Source organism: Marmota flaviventris, chromosome 5, assembly GCF_047511675.1.
Source record: "Marmota flaviventris isolate mMarFla1 chromosome 5, mMarFla1.hap1, whole genome shotgun sequence".
NCBI lineage: Eukaryota > Metazoa > Chordata > Mammalia > Rodentia > Sciuridae > Marmota > Marmota flaviventris.
In genome coordinates, this window is record NC_092502.1 from 32,869,854 (window position 1) to 32,886,835 (window position 16,982).

Here is a 16,982-nt window from a genome sequence, read left to right on the forward strand (position 1 = left end):
CGCGGGCGGGGGCGGGGGCGGCTCCGCAGCTTCTCCCGCCGCCGCCGCCAAGGGGAGTTTCCAGGAAGTGGCCATATTGGATCCATTCAGCCGCAGCCGCCCGGGCGGAGCGCGTCCCGCAGCCGGCTTGTCCCCTTCGCGGCCCCGGCGCTCTCTGCAGCCCGCCCGCCCGGTGCGGAGCTCACCATGGCTGCCACTGACCTGGAACGCTTCTCGGTGAGGGCCCTGGTGGCAGCGGCGCGCGCGGGAGGCGCTGAAGGGGGCCGCCCTGCAGCTGGCCGGGGGGCGCTAGGCGGGCTGTCAGCGCCGCGCGGCCGGGCCTCGACGCCCAGCGGGCTCGGGAACACTGGAGCCGGCTCTCGGCCGCGCTAGCCCGGGGTCTCGGGGAGTCGGGCGGGGGCGATTCGCCCGGTGGCTGGCGAGGCAAACCCCCTTCTTGGGAAGAAGCAAAGACCCGCCTGGCTCTGGGCAGGTGTGAAGATAGACCTGGATCCCGGAGGCCAGAGGAAAGGATCCGGGGTACTCTCTACCCCCATCTCCCAGGGTTTTTCTTTCTGCACAACTGGGAAAGATTCCTAGCCGCGCAGGTGCTGTTGGATGGACACAAACGGTGGGGATGAAGCCCTAAGGATCCAGGGAGTCCCCCCAAAGCGCTCAGGGTAGTTGCACACTTGGATCCTGAAGACCCTGCGCCCACTTTTCTTCCTCTTCTCCCCTCCACTTTCCTCCCCGCGTCGGGATCCTGGATGCGACCCCGACAGGTCAGGCCTCAGTGGTCGGGTCTGCGGCAGCCATTCCCCTGGAATGGGAGTGATTCCAGATTCAGCCCATTGGGTGTTTGGGCTCAGTCTGGGTCTGCCTTCTCTTGGGCTAACATTTTTGGTGGTCCCTGCAGGGGTCTCTCTGGACCTGAGTCAGGCCAGAGTCAACTTCCTAAAGGTTTTTATAATTCATCCGGGGGAGGGAGGCCCTTGGGGGTTGTGTCTGTACGTCCCTTGGTGTCTAAGGCTGGATCTGGGTGTGTCTGAGAGGCTAGGCTGTGACAGTGAAGGGAGCTGTGTCCTCTTGGCCAGCAAGTGAGGCCCTGGTCGGCTGGAACGGGAGGAGGGAGATGAGAGGAAAGGGAGGGAGGGGAGGGCCGGGGGGAATTCTGACTATGTGACCGATAACGAATTGGTTCTGGGGCTAAATAAGGGAGCCAGGACTTATGTAATTAATGCTATAAATACTGTCATCTGAATTTATATATGTAAATTTCCCCTTTAATCTGAAAATACATTTGTTGGTCTACTTTGGAAATATGCATAACTAAGCAGGAGCTCATGGTTTCATAATGTATAGACTGGGTGTTTTATTTCCCTTGGTGGGGGGGAGGCATGTATCAGTTAAGTAAATTTAACTAAGATTCAGAGGCTGGGTGAATCTGAAATCCACTTCACCCCTGTGTAGTGAATTGGAATTTATATACTGGAGGAAGGCAGTTCCTGAATCCTGATAGACCCGCTGGAGGCTGAGACCAATGTGTACTTGTACGTGTCTGTGTGCATTTTCTGTGCCCAGCTGACCAGAAAGTTATGTCTGGTTCTTGTCTGTTGCTAGAGGTTGCTCTAGCAGTTGATCTTGTAGGTGGGAGTGGTATGTAGGGTAACCAGAATCAGACGGCCTGATTTGAATCTTATATGCTATGTGTTGGTCATCTGACCTTGAGCAAGTTATTAACCCCTTGTTGATCTTAGCTGTATAAAAGGATAAAAGACATTATTTCTTATTGGGTTATTGTGAGGATTCAGTGAGAGAATTCAGATGAAGAACTTGAGCAGTGTTGGGTACATGGTAAGGACACAATAAATGACACATGATACTTACTATTTATGTGGACATAAAGACTGATCCTCTGTGTGTGAGAAGGCAGCAGAGAACATGTTTGCCCCATGTTGCACTTTCTAGAAGGGCTTCCTTCCATTGATGTTTGTCCAGATAGTTCTTAGAGGATCAACTGAGAGGCCTGCCTACACAGCAGTGATCTGGAAGGGCCTCTTTATGTTTGCTCTTGGACCATTCCTGTGAGAAGCTTGGGTGTTATTATCTCTCAGTGCACGAGGCACTGAGAGTGCACTGTGAGCTAAGAGCATGGAGCCTAAGTACTGTGCCAGGTTGAACTGGAGGGATGGCTGCTTACCACACCCTCTGCTCTGGGTCATCAGCTTCTTGGGAAGACTTGGACAGGGTTGAATTTAGGTGGAGATCTTGGGTGGAGTTTGGCCTGAATTTTGGAGCCTGGACTCCATTCTCCCCCTCATGTCTTGTCATTCCAGGAAAATAATCTCTTATCTTGCTTTTTCCTTATCCTGCTGCAAATTGGGCACCACCACACTGACTTGTCAAAGAGTTTGTGGAAGGTTAATTGTAGTCTTGGTGTGTTTGGAGATGTCTCAGGTGTCTTACCAGCTCCAGGGTCTGGATGTAGCTATGGTAGGTCTGCACTGCCCCTCTGGTTAGCACAGTGGTTAGAACAGCCCTGAAGGGCTTGGGCACTGTCTTGACCTGGAGCTCAGAAGAGCATACAGAATTGTGCTTTGAGATCAAGATGTGCTGGGTTCCTTTGAGATCAAGATGTAGCAGGATTGTGTGTCCCACATCCTCAGCAGCCTTTACCCTTGACTGGGCCCTGCTCAGCTCTAGATCAACCATGGGGTTTGGGTTGATGCCTGAAGTATGTGCATGTCGGGGGCAGGAAACACCTCAGGAGTTTCTGTTGCCTCTTTCTCCTTGTGCGTCAGACTCCTGTCCACTCTTGCTTGGTCTCTTTTCCTTACTGGTCCCTGACTCTGAAGCTAACCTCTTCCTGCCCTGAGGGCCAGTTCCTGTTTAATCCTATCAGAACCTCATGATGCAAGATTCAGACTCCATGGTGAGGGACCTTATCAGGCCTGGGGAAAGTGAGATGTGAGGGGGGAGGAAGAAACGTGAGGCAGCCTCATGCTTGGCATTCTTCCCAGCCAGTCACCCCACCCCCCCATCTCGGCTTTATCCCCAGCACCATCTGTTGCTTCCGTTGTCACCCCTGTAATCTTGACACTTCCCCAAGAAGCAGACTATCTGAGAGTGCCTCTTCTTCCCTGAAGCAGGGATGTGGGAAGCAGCCCTCTCACCCAGGTGGTGTTTCAAGGCCTCTGTCACAGTGTTGTATCTCCCTGTCCTGTAAACATGGCCATTGACCTCCCTTTCTGAGGGAGAAATGAGAGTTGAGCAAGAGATGTCTCTGCAACCATCAATGCCTGATGACTTTGAGGGGTCACATGTGAGCACCCTGGGCAAAGCCGCAGCTCTTTGTAGTGGGTCTTCCCCAGCAGTGGGTCTGCCCTGCCCTTCTCTCTCATTGCATCATGCCATGCTATGGTGCCTGCCCTAGGAGGGTCTGTGTGGGATCTTGGTTGGAATGGTTGAGGGCTGTGAGGCTGGTCGGGGAGGCAGTGACAGTTCAAGGGTGCACTCCATAAGGGACTGACCAGGGTAAGAACAGAGAGGGTGGTGAGAAGAGACTGATCTCAGTGCCAAGGAGAATGGATGGAAGCTGAGCACCCAAGGATTGGACCTGTGTCTGAAACTGGAGACAGGGACAGCACTGGATGCTTTGTGTCCATCATCTTTTTGATACTAATAGGTGAGGAAGCCAACTTTGGTCATTGGCCAGTGAAGAGAGGGCTCAAAGCCCAGACTAGCAACTAAGGACCCCTTGAGATGACCAAGAGGGCAGCCCTCTGTGTTTTGAGTTCTAGGATTGACCAGGTGGAGGAGCATATTTAATGCAGTGACTACTACAAGTGTCCCTGTGACTCCAGTCCAGCTACCCTGAGGCAAGGCGAGCAGCTGTAGGATGACAGAGCAAAGGACCTAAGGGACAGCTGGTCTCCATGCGTTCCTGTCTTCCTACCTCTGTGCTGCTTCTTGGGTCTGGGGATTCCCAGACATAGCCCCCAAGGCACAAGCTTTGCCAGACAACAGGATGTGGAGCTATGCAGGCAGGAGGGAGACACCTCTGCCTGGTGAAAGGATGCTTCTCAAGGTCAGAATGCCTTCATAGTAGAGCTGGGTGCTCTTGACTGGGTGCCTTAGGAGCTGTCACCCGCATGGCTCTTGAGGAACCGTGGTTGGGCAGAGGCATTGGAAGACAGGGCAGGGGGCATCTTGGCAGTGATTGCAATTGCCCTGAAGGTCTTGGGACAAGTTAGATGTTCTCATACTCAGAACATAGCTTTTAGGTGCTTCTTAGCCCCACCTTAGAGACTTAACAGGGTTAGAACAAGGAGAAGAGGGAGTAAGGGTCCATTTCTGATTGTGGCAGTTGGCTGTTCTCTGAGGGACCTTCTGGGCCACCAGGGAAGTTCAGGAGGAGCAGTGGTTATGGACCTAAGTGTACTCCCCAGACCTGGCTATGGGGTTGATCACAAGCCTGACCCTCTGCCTGGTGCTGGGGTGAATGAACAAGCATCAGAGACATGTAGCAGTGCCACCCACACTTCCGTTCTCCATGTTGGTGCTCATGAATTCCTCTGTTCTTTGCCAGCACTGGCATCTGTCCTGAGAGGAAAGAAGAGGCACCTTTGCTACCCATGTTCCACCTTCCATGTCTAGGGTCTCATTTTCTGTGGAGCAAAGACTGCCCCCTCCTTCCAGCATTGTCAGACCCCTCATGACTTTCCCTGTTGTAAGTGACATCTGCCCTGAGCCAAGTGAATAAATAGGAACACCTGGGTTTCAGTGCTTTCTGTAGCCCAGAGAGCCTTTCCCATCTGCACAGCTGTAGGACAGACAACCTCTTAGCACATCGAAGCCCAAGAATGGGGCTGTGTCCTAGGCCTGGGCACTGAAGGTGACAGGTATGGGCCCAGGAATCAGCAAGTATGCCCTTGGTTCCTGGAAACCTGATTTTGATAGGAAATCAAATCATTCCCAATTAATAAGCTGCCACCTGACTGATGTGCAGGAAGCAGGAGAACGTACCTTCTGGAGACAGGGAAGCAGAGAAGACAGAGTACTAGTATCAGTGGAGGGATGGTCTTAGACTCCCGCAGATAGTTTTGCTCCAGAGTTCCTTGTCTTCTGAGAATGGGGTAGGGGGGGAACAGCTGGTTTGTGGAGTGACTGGTGGTCCAGCTCCTATATCCCTGTTATTATCCCATCTGCCACCACTGTGATGCTAGGAAGGTTGATCCCTGTTTGAGTCTTCTCTGGTTTTCTGTGGTGTAGGAGAGAGACACTTTGGTTCCTAAGTGTCCTGTTGATTTGGGACAGGTATGTCCTGCCTCTATTCTTCCCTCTCTGCCCAGGGTAGCAGCATCTCCACACACACCCCGCCCCCCTCCACATGTAGTCCTTTTGGTTATTTCCCGTAACCTCTGACCTGGGCTTTAGAGGCTTATTGTGGAATCCTGGGACCAGAGCCTAAGCCTTTCCTGGGAAAATTCCTAAGATTCCTCTTGGGCTCAAGGACAGTTGTGCTTATTACCAGACCCCGAGTTCCAGCCAGAGGCCTCTGCTCTGGCTATTTAAGGCCCTATCTCCTAGAAGTAGCTGGAACTGGTGTAGGATGGTTTGGGCCAGGAACACTGGTAGAGAAGGCCCCCAGTGGTGCAGTGACTCCTGGTTCCTAACAGGGCCTCTCCCAGGGCTGGAGCTCTCCTGAGGTGAAGGCCTCCTTTCTGTCTGGCAGGGTGCACAGGCCAGTGGATGCTAGGCATGAGAACTCAGGTGAAGACAAGTGTCCCAAGCCCAAGGCATAAAGAACTCTGTGGAAGGCCACATGCCACTGTGTAGGGTATCCCCTCTATTTCCACCCTGGTTTGGGGGGTCTTTATTTACCCACAGCTTTCCTGGCTGTGTTGGTTTGGACATTGATCAGATTTCTGGTTTTTTTTCTTTCTTTTTTTTTAAATCTGGATAAAAGGCTATTATTTGTGTGTGGCTAAGCCACAAACTGTAGTTTCTCCCCTAAATCCCATCTTGCTTCTTGGTAAAGTGGGCAGCTCCTTTTGGCTGGCAGTTAAGTTAGGGTTGATCCAGGAGACTCAGAGAACACTTCCTGATCAGGAATAGGACGTCCTAGTTATCCGCTGGCCTGCATAACAAAATACAGTTCTCCACTTTGTTTTGGATGGCCAGGCATGGAGGAACACAGCCGACTGAGTAGTTATTATTTTGGTTGTTTGTCTTTGATATGCCAAAGAAATGATGACACAGAAGCCAGGGGCTTGGCTCAGGAGCCAAAAGCTTGTTAGTGATTAGAGAGGAGATAATGTCCCCATAGAGTTTCTCATTGTATGTGTAGAGCCCCAAGCTGCCAACTCTCACTGTCCTGGGCTTTGAAGACATTAAGAGGTCCCTGAATGACACCCCAAGTCACTGGGCATGTGGAAAGGTCCAGAGGCAGCAGGGTCTGCCTTTCTCCAGGGTCCAAGTTGACCATTCACCCAGGCTCCTCCCTGTGGAACAGTGTCCTGTCAGTCTCCACGCTTGAGAACAGAGGCAGGTGCATCGTAGCTCCAGCTCATTCTCCTTCTAGGCCAGGTTGCAGACCGTCAGGCCTTTGGTCTAGACCAGGCCCCTGATATGTCGTGTTGGGCCCTCCCAGGATTCTCAGATTGTATTTGTTGCCAACCTTTAAAATTTAGAGGATTTCACGCAAAGATCTAGATTTCTGAATTCTCTTGAAAAATAAGGTTTGGCAACACTAGATTTGCATTCCCACAGTTGGCTGGAGTCATGGAACTGTGACCACCAAAGGCCATGTGTACACATGGGCTCTGCAGCTCCCCAATATTCTTAGTCTCCCTGGGGGATCCCACACTTGGCCATGTCAGTGGCATCTTTCCTCCAGCATGCAGGGTTGCCATGCAGCCAGCTGTGTGCGTTTCTCCATCATGCTGTCTCCATTGAGAGCCTGGCCTCACCCTCCTGAGCAGCATGTTTGTGTGCAAATTATTTAAGCTAGCGTTGCCTCAGTGGTCTCATCTGTTCAGTGCAAACTATGTTACGGCCAATCTCACAGGACCGATATGTGAATTAAATGATATTAAATCAGAGCCATTAACAGCAAGTGCCCGATGAATGTTAGCTTGTTCTTATCATCATTATTACTGTATTGCTTCTCTTCATACATTTACATTACCTGTCTGGCCTCTAAGCACTTGAGTTTAGAATGAGTCTTTTGAAGGCAAAGGATCTGGTGCCCTCTTTTCATTGCCAGCCATCCCAGTGCCTGGCACACAGCAGGTGTGTCCAGTAGGTATGCGATGAGTGACACTGATGTACCAGCATGGTTAGGGGCAAGGGCTTGGTTTACTCTCACATCCCTGCTGTGCCCTGATTAGTTCCCACATCATGTGCCTCAGTTTCCTTCACTGGTAAAGTGATGCCTGCTGCATAGACTAAGGGAGAGATCGTGTAACACACTTGGTCAAGTTCACCCATAGTGGTCCTCAGTGTGGTGCTGGTGTCATCTTTGATACCCATTCCTTCCTGTGGTTGTGAACTCTGTGACACTTGACCTCCTACATCTTTCCACTCTGAGGTCTCTCTGCTCACCGCCACCTCCCCATTCCTGTGCATCCAGAATTTCACAGCAGCAGTCAAGGTATTTTCAGTTGCAAGTATTAGAGTACTTCACCCAACTGGCTTAAGCAATTAAGGGCATATACAGCCAGGGGTAAAGGGGAAGGCCCAGAAGTAGGGCAGACATTGGCTCTTTATAGCCATCTTGAGATGGCTATAAAGGCTCCATGGGTCACCTGCCTGTGTCTGAGCCAATCATGGAATCATGCTGAGCGATTCCCACCAAATGGCAAGGCTGGTAGCCAATGGGAGACCCAATTTTATTTCTGAGACTTGCAGGAGATGCCTTGGGGGCTGCTGGCTTCTTATAGGCTGTGACCCTGCTCAGATTAGTGGACACCTGTGGTGAGCACCTCGGAGCCAGCCATGTATCTTGGATCACATGTTGTTGATGTCAAATATATGATCAGGGAGGCTGGCATCAGTGAGCACCACCATTGATAAAATTGAGAGATCACATCAGCCTCCCGAGACCAGGGAAGAACACTATTTCTATTAGGGCCATGTATGTGCATGTGCTCCATAAACTAAATACCCCCACTGACCCTGAAGCTCTCTGGCAGCAATTGTCCCAGGTGTGTGACCTTGGTGATATGAAGACTGTGCAACAACTGGGGGATAACGACCTCCATCCTCCACACACTTCCACAGAGAGAGCTGAGCTGAATGAGTGAAGGGCAGGCAGGCAGGAGCCTGGGTAGGTGGGCTTATGTGAGTCTCCCAGTGCTCCTCTAAGCCTCTGAAACCTGGAACTGTATGCCGGGTGGGGGTGGGGATCTGAGGCACAGGATGGTCTCTATTTCTCTGCAAGTATTCTGCTGTCGAGTGTGTGTGTGTGTGTGTGTGTGTGTGTGGTTTCCAGACACAGCTGACTTGGTGGGTTTTGGCGGCAGACTACAGGATGTTGGATTGCATCCTGATTGTGTCACCCTTGGAACAGGAGGATGAATAAACACATAGCCTTCTCTGCAAGCACAGCACGCCTTAAATTTTAGAGATTTTCTGTCTCACCCAAAAAGAAGAAAGCTCCAGACTGACTGTTCTGTCCTCCATTTGATCCTCAAACTGCCAAGAGCAAGGGGAAAATAGACCAAATAATGAAGCCCTCTGTCAGGTGGGCAGATGCCCATAGAGTTAAGTAATAAATGGGTAGTGTTGTCTAGCACTGAGCATGCTGGTGAGAAGAATGGGAAACATGATCTCCCCCAACCTGCAGCCAACTTCCGGAAGCTTATGGAATAGGTGGAGAACCAAGATGCATAAAAGGATAAATAACAGTGCAGGCCAGGCGACAGCAGCACCAGGGAAAAGCTAGAGCTCTGGAGCCTAGGGAAGGGCAGAGCTTATAAAGTGAATTGAGAAGTAACCAGTGGGGCGGAAGCTGAGCCTGTGAAGAAGGCCTGGAATGCCACACCAAGGGGGTTGTTCCTGGCAGCCACGTCTGAGGCTCCATGCACTGTTCTTGATGTAGATGCTGCCTGGGGACTCTTTGTCAGGTTATGTTTCCAGCCCTAAAGGAGCCTGGGCTTAGTGGGGAGCTTGGACCATGATGCCCTGGGGTTAGCCGGGGGAGGAAGTTTCAGCTGTAAGAAAAGAGGCTCCACGAAGAGAGAGTCACTGGAGAAAACAAGTTTAGGGGGTAACCTGGACTTATTTCAGAGGGCATAGTACACTGCCCAAAGAGGCCAAGTGGGGTATAGCCTGTCAAGAGACATACTTAGGAACCAGTGGTGCAGGGCTGCCATGGGGAGGTGGGCGTAAATGGGGAAGGAAGTTGGGTTTGAGTGCCAGATGGCTCTGGTTGTGAGGAAAGACTGCTGCGAGGGGCAGAGGCAACAGGCTGTTGTTGCAGAGTCAGACACTCAGGTACAGAGGAGATCCCTCCGCAGAGCAGGAGCAGGGCCCTCCTGTCCAGTCCTCTATACCTCTGCCCACTCTACCTGTATCTACATTTGTATGAGAGCAGCCATGGTGCTGAGCAGTAGCTCTTGTACTGACCTCCGCTGGGCCTGCTTCCTCCCCTTGGGAGCTCTGGGAAGGTGGGACTCTGAACCTATTGCCCTTTCCTGTCTTTAGCTGGTGGTCAGAGCAGAGGAGCTCAGGAAGGAGCTCCATGTTTCTGCCCAGCATGGAGTTGTGTGGGGCCTTCCCTTCAGTGGGGCTGAGCATTTTGCCTTCATTCCCAGAGAAGCCAGAGAGATCATCTACACAAAGGGGAATCTGACCTTGACCCTCTGCTTCATATTCTCATGATTGATTTCTTGTTGTGGTGCTATGGGCCAGCTCCTGTGACCCCTGCTCACTTGGGGCCTGCTGTCCATCTTTCTGCTAAAGCCAGGCCCCACATTCTCATCCAGAATCTTCTGTGTAAACAACCATAGCTTGGATTGGGTTGGGAGGATGACAGGAGCCAGAGCCTGGAGGTCTCTAGAGAATATCACTGAGAAGGAGGTAAGAGGCTTTCTCTGAGCCTAAGGGGTGGGATTGTCTTCATGATTACCAGCCCCTTTAACAGGACCCATGTGTGCATTACATACTTGAGTGCACAAGGAGTAGGGGGTGGACGTGGAGGAACATGAGCCCAGACTGATGGGGTAGTCCTCTCTAATGGAGCATGAGTGTGAGGGGTTGGGAAAAGGAGGATCTGGGAGCGGGCAGCAGCATCACTGTCTCCTCAGAGCCGGCCACAGGAACATACATTCTGCACTCTGGACTCTTGGACTCTTTATTTAAGATCCAGGGATAATCTGGGGTCTCCTCCTAGGCAGGAGGACAGGTGAGCCCTCTGAGGTATCAGTCATAGGCTTTGGGACTACCCATGTTAAGAGAGATGGAGCCTGAGACCCAAGTGTCCCTGGCCATGCCACATGGAGCAGAGCCTCAGAGGGAAAGGGCCTTGCCTTTCCCAAAGCCGATTCAGGGTCTCCGAGTATTGCTGGGCTCCCTTTGTGGGAGTATTAGTGTGGAGTTGTAGCTGTGGGGCCCTCAAGGTGTGCTGAGCACTGGGGGAAGAGAGGCAGGGCTTGTTTCACTCCAGTACAGCCTTACCCCCCTGGGCTCACAGCCTTGCTTTGCTTCTCTCAGCAGAATGCGGATCCAGAGCCCCGGACCCTTTCCCTGGGTGGCCATGTGGGCTTCGACAGCCTCCCTGACCAGCTGGTCAGCAAGTCTGTCACTCAGGGCTTCAGTTTCAACATCCTCTGTGTGGGTGAGTGTCATGGCCAGATCAGGGGCATCCTCGGACAGAGGATGAATGGGAACCTTCTAGGAGATGGGGCATTGCTGCCTTACCTGTCAAACTATGTGGGGGCTTCTGAGGCAGAGGAAGAGGATTTGGTTGGTGTCTCTGCCAGAGTCAAGGAGACAGGATTGGAGTCAAGGCCTGACTCAGAGTTGTCATGAAGAATAAATAGGATTAGGCACAGGAAAATGCTTTTGTAAACTGTGGGTGTCTAGACAGAGATTTAGTTTCATTTGTTCATTCATTTGTTTTTTAAAAAAATGCACTTATTCCTTCTATGTGTCAAGGACACGATGGTGAACCAGACCCTGCTCTTCATGGCAGTATCATGTAATAAAATCTCCAGCATACGCCTGAACAAACACAATCCTTAAACAGGAGCTCTGGGAGGAACCATGTGCCTCAAGGCCTGGAACTCCCAGGAGGGCACAAAGTGCTCTACCAGACACACACACCCCAGCCCCATTTAAACTACACAGAGCTGGCTGAGCGCAGTAGTGCATGCCTGCAATCCCAGCAACTCCAGAGGCTGAGGCAGGAGGATCACAAGTTCAAAGCCAGCCTCAGCAATTTAGTAAGGACCTAAGCAACTTGTTCTCAAAATAAAAAATATGAAAAAGGGCTGGGGATGTGGCTTATTTATTAAGTATCCCTGAGTTCAATCCCCAGTATTTTTTTTTTTTAAAGGACTACATAGAATTGAGGTGACTCAGGGTTTGTGGGACAAGCCATTGATGGCTTTAGATCCTGACCCTGCTGTCCTTATAATCATCTGGGACCTAGGGGGATGGCATGCATGGGAGGATATGTGTTTGGTGATTGGGTCCCTCTGAAGCCAGCATCTGGTGGTGACCTCACAGCTGTCTGACTCTGCTTCTCCACTTTATGAGGAAATGTTGCATGTTCTGCACAGCTGTGTCTTATGTCCAAAGCTTCCTTTTAGCTTTCTTCCACACATTATTTCTTTACCTTCTGGTTTGTTTTTTGTTTTGTTCTTGTGGGTGCTGGGGATCAAACCCAGGACCTCATACAAACTAAGCAAGCACTCTAGCACATCCCAGCCCCCCCACATTATTATACTAAGAAAAGGGATAATTCCTAGGGAATAGGATCAGAGAGGGATGGAGTGGGAGGCCTGCCCCTTTCTCTTGTATCAGGCCTAAGTGTGCCTGAGCCTCCCCCTTCATCCCTGGCCTAGCCATTAGCCAGGGACAGTCCCCATTCTAGCTTTCCACATCCACTCTCTCCCTCCTGTCGCCTCTCCTTAGGAGAGACGGGGATTGGCAAGTCCACACTGATGAACACCCTTTTCAACACAACCTTCGAGACTGAGGAAGCCAGTCACCATGAGGAGTGTGTGCACCTGCGGCCCCAGACCTATGACCTCCAAGAAAGCAACGTGCAGCTCAAGCTGACCATCGTGGATGCTGTGGGCTTCGGGGATCAGATCAATAAAGACGAGAGGCAAGAGATGGGAAGGGCAGCCCCACCTAGCCTCGTCCATCCCTCCCATGTTAACCCCAGTTCTAAAACTGCCTGGGCACATGTCACCTTAAACTGCCCCTATTTGAGTAGCTGAGCTGCCACACTCCAGCGAGGCCAAGGCAGGGCCTCTCAGGGACTTCTGAAGCATTGTGGCCATTAACTGACCAGTTTTTACTTGGGAAGGGGGTCAGCCACCTGGACCAGATAGGGTAGAGCCTTTTATGTCCATGGAGGAAAGGAAGGGCCAGAGTATAGCGTGGCTAGGCTCTGAGCCCTCCAAGCAGCTTAGCTACCTGGCTCCCAGGTGATGGAGCTGTCTGTAGTTACAGGCCTATAGTCGACTACATTGATGCGCAGTTTGAAAACTATTTACAAGAGGAGCTGAAGATCCGCCGCTCCCTCTTTGACTACCATGACACGAGGATTCACGTTTGCCTCTACTTCATCACACCCACTGGGCACTCCCTGAAGTCCTTGGATCTGGTCACCATGAAGAAACTAGACAGCAAGGTATGTGCCCTCTCCTTATTCCCTCTCTCATTATCCACTAAGGTGTGATATGGCAGCTGCAGCTGGGCAGTCCACTGTGGTCCTTAAGGACCTTGCACGCAGCTCCCTTCGCTGTCCTCTCTATATTTTATTTTGCAACTGTCTCTTCTACTCCAGTGGGTCCACACTTGCTCTGGGCTCTTTCTTCAGGATCCTATCCCCTGAGTCTGGCCCTGAGCCCCTTCCAGCTGAATCATTCTTTGTTCCCCTGCTAGCTCATTCCCTCCTTCTAGAATGACTTCCACCTGGGGCAGAGCCCAGGGGATCTTTGTTTCCCCTTCCTGTCTCAGCCTTTTTTCTGCTTATTTTGTCTCTCATTTCCGTTTTCCTACTTCCCACTTTCACTTCCTCTTTCTTCTACAACATGGATCCTGAGCCCTCTAGGGGGAGGAGAGTGAAGCCCCAGAATTGGGATATGCACAAGGAGTGGGTACTGTGAGACCGTAAGAGCATCTTCATGGGGATGTCAGGAAGGGTTGGAGATCCTGGAAGGCCTGTGACTCTAGTCAACCTGTCAGCTCTCAGGTGACCTCCCCCTCTTAGGAATTAATGTGAAAAATATGATAACCTTGTCCTGGGAGATTTTGATATCTTTCCATATCTTCTGCTGATATAAAAGTCATCTTACCTGCTTAGTGGGGAGCTTGGTTCCCCATCAGTGCTTCTGTCAGATTCTATTCTGGTTATGACCTTCAGAGCATTCTGGGTCAAAGCTTATTATGCCTAGGAGGCTGGATGGTTGTTTCAGAGACCAGGACTGTAAGAAGCATCACAGCCAATTATGATGGCTGGATTTGGGCTGGTACTGTCTGTGGGATAGTTCCATCTTCTTGGCTTCCTGTTCCTCTATTTAGAGCTGTCCATAGTCCGGGACCATTGCTCAGACTAACTAACTTGCTGTGTGCCCCACACCCCTATGGTCTGGCAGGTGAATATAATTCCCATCATCGCCAAGGCTGACACTATCTCCAAGAGTGAGCTCCACAAGTTCAAGATCAAGATCATGGGTGAGCTGGTCAGCAATGGAGTCCAGATCTACCAATTTCCCACTGATGATGAGGCTGTTGCAGAGATTAATGCAGTCATGAATGTGAGTGATGCTCAAGGGTCTCCGGGCTCTGGGGCCAGAGGGCTTGGAGCCAGCACAAATCTCAGACAGCCCCAGGAGACCTTTGTTTCCCAGGATTCCAGCATTAGCTTCTCCAGGACAGGCAGATGAGTATTTGGCACGAGCCATTCCTATTTCCTGTGGGCAGGGGACAAGAGGACTTGGATATTGGACCCACACTGGAGTTCTCCTAGGTTTGAGTGCTAAAATATTTTTACTCAGAGTAGGAACTTAAAGCCTATAGGAGTGAGCAGACATGAGGCCAAAGTATGGGAACCTTAAAAGGAACCAGGTCCATAAGTCCATTTGTGGAGCCCTGAAAAGAACACCCTAGAGAGTTAGTAACATCAGGGAGGGGGGTTGAGGCTTCAGCCCACTACCCTGTTTGGAAGAGAACATTTATCCAAAGAGAGCCAGAAAATGAGCATCTGGGCCCAGGGCCTTTGTTCAGGTCTGGCAACCCCTCCCTGGGACCCAGGGGCAGTGAGGGAGAGTCTGTGTGTCCCCCTCTATAATGCAGCACTCACACATACTTGGGTCCCTTTCTAGGCTCACCTGCCCTTTGCCGTGGTGGGCAGCACCGAGGAGGTGAAGGTGGGGAACAAGCTGGTCCGAGCACGGCAGTACCCCTGGGGTGTGGTGCAGGGTGAGTGTGAGGAGAGAGCACATTCCCATCTGGTGATGTGAACTTAGTCCCCATCCTGTCCTGCCACCTGTGGCACTCTGACCACGTTTCTGCATGCTGCCCTTCCCCTGTCCAACTGTGTGCCTGCCACATGCCCCACATGCCCCCTGCTTTCAGTGGAGAACGAGAATCACTGTGACTTTGTGAAGCTAAGGGAGATGTTGATCCGGGTGAACATGGAGGACCTCCGTGAGCAGACCCACAGTCGGCACTATGAGCTCTACCGGCGCTGCAAGTTGGAGGAAATGGGCTTCCAGGACAGCGATGGTGACAGCCAGCCCTTCAGGTGACAGCCTGAGCTTCATAGCCACAGCTACTCTTGCCGCACCGGCCTCTAACCTCCATGGTCTTATGAGCCAGGCAGAGGCTATTGGAAGCCCAGCCTCCTCTTCACCCCAGCGTCCCCCTGATTGTACTTCTCTGGCCCTGTCCCACCCGTTCTCTCCATAATCCTACCCTGAGTCTCTCTCCTTTGGGTCTCCACAGCCTACAAGAAACATACGAGGCCAAGAGGAAGGAGTTCCTGAGTGAGCTGCAGAGAAAGGAGGAAGAAATGAGGCAGATGTTTGTGAACAAAGTGAAGGAGACCGAGCTGGAGTTGAAGGAGAAGGAAAGGGAGGTGTGTGTGCCAGGATGGGGCAGTGGTGAGGAAAGCGAGGGGACACTGGCTAGGCCTAGATGTGGGGGCCCAGCTCCTTCCCTCTTCATGCCAAAGTGCCTCTCCTTCTGTCCCAGCTCCAGGAGAAGTTTGAGCACCTGAAGCGGATCCACCAGGAGGAGAAGCGCAAGGTGGAGGAAAAGCGCCGGGAACTGGAGGAGGAGACGAGTGCCTTCAACTGCAGGAAGGCTGCCATGGAGGCTCTGCAGTCCCAGGCCTTGCATGCCACCTCACAGCAGCCCCTGAGGAAGGACAAGGACAAGAAGAAGTAGGTGGTGGGCTCCCCCGCTACACTGGCTTCTCTCTACCCTGTGCACTCACCCTGGGATCTGGCTTCTGCTGTTCCTGCTCATCTCTGGCTCACCTGGCCTTCTCTCTGCTTCATCCTTGTCTTGTTCTCCCTCATGTTCACTTGTTCTGCCACCTCTTCTTGCACCTTATTCTTGTTTCTGCACTAGTGCTCTCGATGCACCATAATCTGCATCTCTCTCTCATGGCCTGTGCTCTCTTGCATAGTGATCTTGCCCTCTCCTTTCCTGGCTCTGCCTTTCTTTTTATCACCCTTCCCCCTCACTCTTCTGCTCACTCGTTTCTTTTCCTGCAGCGCCCACAGCAGCTGGGGCCTGCTTGCTGCACATGGGGAAGGCTGACCCCCCAGCCCTGGGTGGAGCTGCTGGGGTCTTAGGGAAGTCTCTGGGGCCAGGAGAGGAACCAGGCCTAGTACTGTCAGCATTTCTAGCCAGATTCCAAAACTTCCCGTGGTTTCTGCTTAGACAGCCATAGCTGTCCATCCTCGGCCTCTGAGATGGTGGGTGTGGGACCCATATTGGCTGCAGATGGTAACCAAGAGCAGCCGGACTCAAGGCCAGCTAGCACTGACCTGGACACTGTGATTACTACTCAGCTGTTTTGAAGGGCGTGTGGGGTTGAAAGGATAGCAGCTCTCTGCAGGACTCTGGTTTTGCCAGGTAACTGGGCTGCCCCTCCAGGAGAGGTTAGAGCTGTTCATATAGAGTAGGGAAGGAAGAGAAAAGGATGCCAAATTTTTGCCAATCCACAAGTGCTGTCAATTTATCAGCTAACTGGGGCAATTCTGAGTCACTTCTTGGCTTTTTGTTTGTTGTCTTTTGTTTTGTTTTTTGAGGTATTAGAGATCAAACCCAGGGCCTCACACATATTATGCCAGTGCTTTACCACTTTGTTATACCCCTAGCTCTCCTTGATATTTTTCATGTCCTATTTATACACCCTTAACTTCAGTCCAGATGCCCTGGCTCTCCCTCACCTACCCTACTTCATTCAGAGTCCCATGCCATGCGACACTGTGGAGCTCTTATCTGTCCTTACATCTCCCTTTCCCCAGCCTGGATCTGGTACCATTATTTTCTTACCACCTCAGGAAATAAGCAAGTTTAACCATCTTGGACTTCATTCTGGGGGGCGGTGGGTGAAGTCTTTGGCACCCAAGTTACTTTGCCCTTCTCTCTGACAGCTTGGCCCAGGTCATCTTGTTAAAGAAAAAGTAGGCATGATCCCCTAGGAAACATGCTGTGGAGAAACCACAGACATTGAAGACAAGGACCAGTTCAGGCCTGAGGGTCAGTGGGGGTGGGGTGCAGACTGGCTGCAGGGGACCAGCAGAGCT

The 16,982-nt window shown here is 51.6% G+C and overlaps 1 protein-coding gene across 6 annotated transcripts in view; it reads left to right on the plus strand.

Moving 5' to 3' along the window:
- Septin8 (septin 8) overlaps nucleotides 1–16,982 on the plus strand; it is a 25,407-nt gene continuing 8,425 nt past the window's right edge. For 3 of the 6 annotated variants that reach the window (XM_027949631.2, XM_027949633.2, XM_027949632.2), the window contains exons 1-9: nucleotides 102–216; nucleotides 10,696–10,819; nucleotides 12,121–12,316; nucleotides 12,661–12,847; nucleotides 13,815–13,976; nucleotides 14,544–14,640; nucleotides 14,797–14,965; nucleotides 15,166–15,298; nucleotides 15,415–15,605. In XM_027949631.2, coding sequence (XP_027805432.1) covers nucleotides 187–216; nucleotides 10,696–10,819; nucleotides 12,121–12,316; nucleotides 12,661–12,847; nucleotides 13,815–13,976; nucleotides 14,544–14,640; nucleotides 14,797–14,965; nucleotides 15,166–15,298; nucleotides 15,415–15,605 — 1,289 coding nt within the window. In that variant the 5' untranslated portion in view covers nucleotides 102–186. Of the gene's footprint in view, nucleotides 217–10,695; nucleotides 10,820–12,120; nucleotides 12,317–12,660; nucleotides 12,848–13,814; nucleotides 13,977–14,543; nucleotides 14,641–14,796; nucleotides 14,966–15,165; nucleotides 15,299–15,414; nucleotides 15,606–16,982 lie in introns of all 6 variants that reach the window. The other 3 variants (XM_027949630.2, XM_071612100.1, XM_027949634.2) reach the window with 3 other exon arrangements.